We start from the raw sequence: 7,197 nt of genomic DNA, 5'->3' as shown, positions 1-7,197 counted from the left end.
TAAAGTCTTTGCTTCTGAGCAATAGCTTCACAAGATAAATTCATTTAATTAAAACTTCAGGGTGCAAATATCATCACAAGAAAACTTAATGGAACAGTGGTAATAACGACTGCATTAGGAACAGTTAGTTATGAAGTACCCCCAATCTAACACAAGACAACCTGGCCTTGAAATGGGGGATGGGGGAGAATGTTCCTTTAAATTAAATTTCCTTATAAGATTAACAAAATAATGTGTGAATGGTCTGTCCTTGACTCAACAGCATTCGCTAACCAGTATTCAAGAGGGAAAATTCATTTTACAGTTGACTGGAAAATGGATGTCTACAGGAAAACTGCATAAATCCTGAATTTACATATATGTGAAAAAACGGTCTTCCTAAATTTTTTTATTCAGCAAATATAGAAACTGATGATAAAATACTCTTGGGGACTCATCTTCCATTATTTCCCTGTTTTTCTTTTTTCTTTCTTTTTAAAGATTGATTTATTTATTTGAGGGACAGAGTGCATGAGCAGGGAGGGGCAGAGGGAGAGGGAGAGACCCAGCATGGAGCCTGATACAGGGCTTCATCTCATGACCCTGAGATCATGACCTGAGCCAAAACCAAGAGTCAGATGCTTAACTGCCTGAGCCACCCAGGCACCCCCATTATTGCCCTGTTTTTCAAAGATCCTAAATAAATAAATAAAATGACAAGCATAAGTTACATATTTAGTAGAAATATTATATCTAGAAATGTCTAGCTTTAACTCATTTTAATACTCACAATAAAACTGATGAAAGTGTTCCATTGTTGGTATACCAGGAACAAAGTTGTAGAGATGAAACTTCAAAGCTTCATTCTTCAGCAAGCTGTAAGCCATCTCCGTAAGGTTGATTCCAACTATTGCATAAGAATACCTATGTCAGAAACATTACCAGTTATATCAGCTAGCCAAATAGCTCATAAAATAAATGTAAAATTATGCAAGAAATTAGTGAAAAATTACTCTGATGCATTTCTAATACAGTATTGGTTTTATGAATAGATAAAAGATTTTTGTTCTTTTAGAGGATGTTGATTTTCTGGATATCATCTAAGAAGTAATAATGAAGCTTTGGCCATACAAATACCAAAAACCAAAATCCTTAAAAAATAAAATAAAAAGAGTACACTCTCATTGGTTTCTAAAACACACTGGGTAATCTGACATTTTCTCCTCCATTATCAGGGTATTTATTTTTATGATGTAATGTTGTTATAATGTTTTTTCAAAGGTAGGTATCATTGGAATATAAAAATAAAATAACGATGATAACGTCCTTAATAGGACCTCAACTGCATTTCACTTTACAATTTTCAGAGCTATTTCTCATTTTTCTATTTCTATGTCAAAGCTATTTCCTATTCCTATTTTCAAATCTATTCCTCAACAAACTTTCATAAAGTCCCTTACCTCCATTTTATAGACAAACTATATCTTGTGACAAAAAAATATTGAAATAATACAAAATTGGTGTATGATCACATTTCACCTTAAAAATAATGTATCATGCAGTATCTTTTATAAAGGTCTTATTAATAAAAATAATCTCCTTTTAAAAAACACCTCGAAATACTTTCAAATTCAGATAATCTAATCAACATTTTAAAATTCAAGAATTTACAGTTTCTTTGATGCATCCGGCTTACCCTAATTTTGGATGATTTGAACGGGAAAGAATCTGGTGAGCTTCACTGGTATAATTTTCACTGAAATACCTTTAAAAAGTTGAAGAAAAATAGTAAAATTAACATATGTTATTCAAATTGAAGATATCCAGAAGAAATTTAAAAGGCTACTGACTGTCAAGATGATAGTCTCAGTACTGCCACAATCATCCCAATCTCCACCTCAAATCACTTCAGTGACTCAGAAATGCTGGTCAATCAAAATTTAATTCTGAGGGTTCAGGCCTATCTAGTTAGTACAGGACATGGGTCCTTGGCAATGCTTTAAAGTATTTTAAAAACAAGAGACTTTCTACCTAGCTTTAAAAAAAAAAATCTAGAGTTCTTTTTGTCGTTATTTTAAATTTTCTATAAAATAGTCTGTGTGTACCTATTGGGACATTCATCCTTTCGCCTCAGCTAACTCCTTCTATCGTAACCGAAGTCTATATTGTTTAATGCCATTTTCTGTGCAAACAGAAGAAAGGCAATAACCTTTCTTTTGCATTAAAAAAGCTCTCCTTGGTCAGTGGTATAACTAAAATGCCGGCCATAAAACAGAAGTATTCACAGGTACAATGGAGAAATATATAAAGCTACCTATTTGTAGGCTCACACATCCTATTGGCTTATACTAGTGCAACTTCTTTGAGTTCTTCAAGAGAGGGACTAAATCTTCTGTTCAACCTCCTGGGTCACCTCATGATGCACTGGTACTCAGGCACATATACGTATATGATGTATGACTGGGTGTTTGTATAAGGATAAGAAGTAGAATAAAAAGTGGATTTCCATGGCTCATTTAAATTTTAGAAGTCACAATCATTGAAATTTTCATAAAGCATAGAAATTTCTAACCAAGTTTTCCCATTTTCCTTCTATAGATTAATACCATAGACTTCGATTTTTCTTTACTGGCTAATTTTCAACCCATTAAAACAAGGGTTGTTAATTTAGAAGTCCATGACTGAAGGATCACTCATGAACGAAGGGGTATCCATGAGGTTCAAATATCTGTGTAGTTTGCAAGTACCAGGAAGAAAGATGGTCTTTAAAGGCTAAGAACAAAGATACTATGTGTTCTGAAAAACAATGAATTTTAAAATATTTTGTAATTTTTCCAAGTGGAAACAAACTGCATTTATTCTATTTCAATACCAACTGGAAGTTTGTTTATCAAAGTAGAAAACAGGCAATCTCATTTTTTGTAATTATTATTTTTAATTTTTTAAGACTATATTTATTTATTTGAGAGAGAGAATACATGAGTGAGGGGAGGGGGAGAGGATGAAGCAGGCTCCCCTCTGAGCAAGGAGACCAATGCTAGGCTTGATCCCAGGACCCTGGGATCATGACCTGAGCCGAAGTCAGACCCTTAACCGACTCAGCCACCCAGGTGCCCCTGTAATTATTTTTGTATTGTGTTGTATCTTTGGCAGGTATACTTACAGGGAATCTTTATAATCTTTATACTTATAAAATTTAGGTATTACAGAAAATTAAGTACTTTTATGACTGGAAAAAATTAGAGATATTGAAACCCTACTGTATCTTCTATTTTCCCCCAAAATAGCTTTATCCAGACAGACCTAGTTATTCTCAATATTAATAATTTAGCACAGTTTTAGGACTAATTTTTTCACAGTAACAATTATCCAAACTTTGCTAATGGTTAGGTTTCCCATTCTAGGCCATTTTATGGTCTATAAATCACAATTCAAGGACAGACACTAACACTGAAATCTTTTAATTTGCATATCCACATCCATACTAATCTTCTAGTTTACTTTCTAGAATAGTTTTGGCCATCAATTCTGATTTTATTTACATATTTTGGGATTTCACATATGTGCCCAAGCATAAGTATTAAAGGAGAAAAAAAAAAAAGAGATTCATATAGGCTCTGAAAAGGGCTTTAGATCACTTATCACAGATGTTGAAGAGTAAGTGTGAAGAGACGTTATTAGTATCAAGTTATATTTCCCAAAATGTAATTAGAGAGCCAAGAGAGAAGAGGCAAGAAGATAAAACAAATAAGAAAAGAGTATACATGATTCTTTAAGAGGTATCAGAAAGAGAAAGGAAGAAGAAAGATATCAGTAAGTAATCACATACACACACAAAATATGTTTCCAATGTCTTCATATTGTTGCCAGCACATTAGTAAATACTTTAAGCACTGTAGCTATTAAAATTTAGAGATAGTGTGAAACGACTAGATCAATTCTTATTAGAATTTAACAATATTGGAGGTTACACGTCATTTCATTTAGAGAAGAAGAAAAAATTTATTTGACTTACACAAGATTGATTAATCCAAGTATGCCCATGCCTCTGAAGTCAGTTTTGGGATCATCACCCTGGAAACCAATGTCAGCCCACTGCTTGGAGATTCTAGCCTTCAACTTTTTCGTGGGCATTAGAAGATTCCAAAGCTGTACAAACATACTTCCATATTACAAATAATAGCGACGTTCTTAATTTACTAAGACATTTTTCTTCTCATAGCTGACATACAAGTAAGTTGAATGCTTTCAATTAAACAGCTTTAGTAGACAAATCATAGGGGTTCAACAAAGACTATATTTAGAGAACTTATCAATTACCCTAAAAAATTTAGCATACTTATTCCAATTTAAAAGACTGATATTAAGAATAGATTTGAAAAAAGTGACAAGTACACAGAAATCTAAAACAATGAGATATCTTTATTTACTAAAGTAATATATATATATACATACACACACACACACACACACACACACATATATATATATATATATACATATACATATATATATATATACCAGGACTGGTAAACTGCCTCCTTAAGAAAAAAAAACAAAACAAAACAGTGTTAGGTACTTGGTCCTTCGCTCAAACACTACATACTTAAATAGGCTCCACTCTAATGGTGGGTGATCGGTCCCTAAACAGAAGAAGGGAAACGGAGGGAATCATGGAGAAATAAGACTGACAGCATTTCAATCCATACGATCATATTTTACAAATTTTCATAATTTTAAAAGAAAAAAATAATATGGCTTGGTTTTAAGTAAATATGTTCCTTAAGACTGGGCACTTAAGAACAGCAATCAAATATTAGCAACAAACTAACCAACGCAAAACAAAGTTTAAAAAATTTAATCATTTTCTAAATTCAACACCACAAGTCATCAAACAAAGCAGACTTACAAAAGTTGTTTAAAAAGTTTGTAAATATTTGCAGAACAGAAATACTTGCATGTTTTTTTCCATTTCACTACCATTTCAGGCATTGTTGAGTAAAGGACTCCTAATGAAAGGAGTATCCTGTCACCTAAAATAAAATGTGAAGACTTGTGACCTTACTTTAAGACAGGGTCAGGACTCTGGCCCTGAAGCTAATCCAACCATTAGATTGGGTTTTTATCTGGTCCCTTCTCTTTTTACTAACACATCAGTGTCTCTCCATGGGTTCAGCAAGGGGTTTGATTTTGCCAGTGATAAAGCCTCAGTGATGTGGGGAGAGACACAATAAAACCAGTAATAGTCAAATTTAATATGCATAAATATCAAATTTCTGGGTTCTACCCATGGAGATTCTGATTTCATGGGGCCAAAGTGGAACCTTAAATTCTAAGTATTAAGACACTGGTTAACTGTAGTGAAGGTGGTCCTTAAACTACACTTAAAGAAACATGTACCTACTTAGCCCTTTACCCACGGAGACTGCAGAGTATATGCAGTGGCTGAGTGATTCACCGTCGGCAACTGGCTCTCTGCCTTTAAAACTGAGTCTCATAATGAATCAACAAGATAAAAATTCCCTTGACTAAAATGCTAGGATGTGTATCTTACCCCTTCTAAAGGGAAGGTAATGTGTAGAAAGGGTCAGGAGTTATGGGAATAATGATAACAATGAAGATATAAATGGTGGCCAACCCCCAGTGAGTGCCAGGCACCATTCTAAAACCTTTTAAATACAAAGGTTCAGTCTACACCAACAGCCCTTTGAGGTACGTTTTTTCATTATCCTCATTTTACAAAATCAAGTTTTATTTTTAATTTTAAAAGTAGGTGAAGCGTATATACTTTCTCAGAAAAAAAGGTGTTTTTTTTTTAAAACTTGTCTGTTTACTTAAATATTATCTGTTACATAGGTATTATCTGCTACTTAGATATTATCGATGTCTCTTTCCACAGCATTTTTAGATATAACAAACTCCTAACTCCAAGTACAATGTGCTATGTTCTTTGACTTTAACCATTTAAAAATGAAATTGGCCCAAAAGCAAATTACTTCATCTCCTCTGGGCCTTAGAATCCTCATCCCTAAAACTAAAATGAAGGTGGCAGACTAGATGATCTGGAAAGCTTACTCCGGGTTTAATAATCTCTACTTTTGGCCTCTCACTGGCCTTATGTATTTATACTTTATAAATAAGAATTAGGAAAATTCAAAGTAAATTTCATTACTTTCTTAATTTTCAATGTATGGTGGCATTATTTGGCAATTCACATTCTGTAAATCCCAAAATATTTGACATAATAATATGAAAAGGGGACAGTCAGGTTTACAATTTGAAAGTAAGCTGAAAAAAATGCCTAACTTATACGAGCGATTCATATAAGAAGTAGGGGGAATGTCTGAAGCTTGTGGACTCATTAGTTGAAAAGATCCCTCTATTAATAAGTTTATAATTTATTTCAGAATTAAAGGCATTAAAATAAAATTTATGTGAATATATTTCAATGAGGCTTATCAGAAAATTACAAAAATAGGTACATCTTTCACCAACAATAAGGGGCAAAGAAACTGGATGACTGTACAAGCCTCTAGAATTTGCACACAGACTTTACTAGCTCAAATACAGAAAACAAAAATTTACCTTGAGAAGCAGCTTTTCATGTTGGAGGTTATCAGAATCATATGGCCTTTTCCTCACACTTTCTACATCCAAATAGAGCTGTTTATAACCAGATATCTGCAGTAAGCACGCCTTCATACAGATTTTAAAACTGAAAACGAGAAAGTTATTATTTCTAAAAATCATACCTTCTTATCACAATAAAGTAATGCCTTTCATAGCTTGCGTTTTTTCTGTCTATCGAGAAAGCATTTCCTCAATTCCTCATCTTAGAGAAGTGAGAGGGCTGAACTGGATGAGCTCTAAAACCCCTTCAGCTCCAATGTTTTACAATTAACTGTGTGTGATCTCCACACCTCACAATAAAAGTAGACCATGAAAACAACATACCTGGCATCCTTCTCAGGGTTAATATTCTTTTCCTTCATTATATCTTCCACACATTTGTCCACTTCACTCTGGACAACAAGAGTCGCTTTCTGTAAAACCTATTTATGTGAAAGAAAACAGAATGAGGAAAATCTCTTAGAGCTGAAACAGAACACTAAGTTTTGGGTATTTAGTCAACATACAATGCATATATTAAAATGCAAAATGAAACCAAATTTGTTTCACCAGGGCTAAAATCATACATACATACCTACATACATGCAT

The 7,197-nt window shown here is 33.4% G+C and overlaps 1 protein-coding gene across 3 annotated transcripts in view; it reads right to left on the bottom strand.

Annotated features, from left to right (window-relative positions):
* The window catches only part of ELMOD2 (ELMO domain containing 2), a 34,751-nt gene that overhangs the window by 8,406 nt on the left and 19,148 nt on the right, over nucleotides 1–7,197 (bottom strand). For all 3 annotated transcript variants that reach the window (XR_013446473.1, XM_036078932.2, XM_036078934.2), the window contains exons 4-8: nucleotides 6,934–7,031; nucleotides 6,565–6,694; nucleotides 3,995–4,128; nucleotides 1,676–1,744; nucleotides 770–903 (exon numbers count right to left, since the gene is read on the bottom strand). Coding sequence is in view for 2 of the 3 variants with exons in the window: in XM_036078932.2 (XP_035934825.1) it covers nucleotides 770–903; nucleotides 1,676–1,744; nucleotides 3,995–4,128; nucleotides 6,565–6,694; nucleotides 6,934–7,031 (565 nt within the window). In the remaining variant the exon portion in view is untranslated. The remainder of the gene's footprint in view (nucleotides 1–769; nucleotides 904–1,675; nucleotides 1,745–3,994; nucleotides 4,129–6,564; nucleotides 6,695–6,933; nucleotides 7,032–7,197) is intronic.

The sequence above is a fragment of the Halichoerus grypus genome, chromosome 3 (genome assembly GCF_964656455.1).
Source record: "Halichoerus grypus chromosome 3, mHalGry1.hap1.1, whole genome shotgun sequence".
In the NCBI taxonomy this organism is placed as follows: Eukaryota; Metazoa; Chordata; class Mammalia; order Carnivora; family Phocidae; genus Halichoerus; species Halichoerus grypus.
This window is presented reverse-complemented; position numbering and strand designations above follow the sequence as displayed.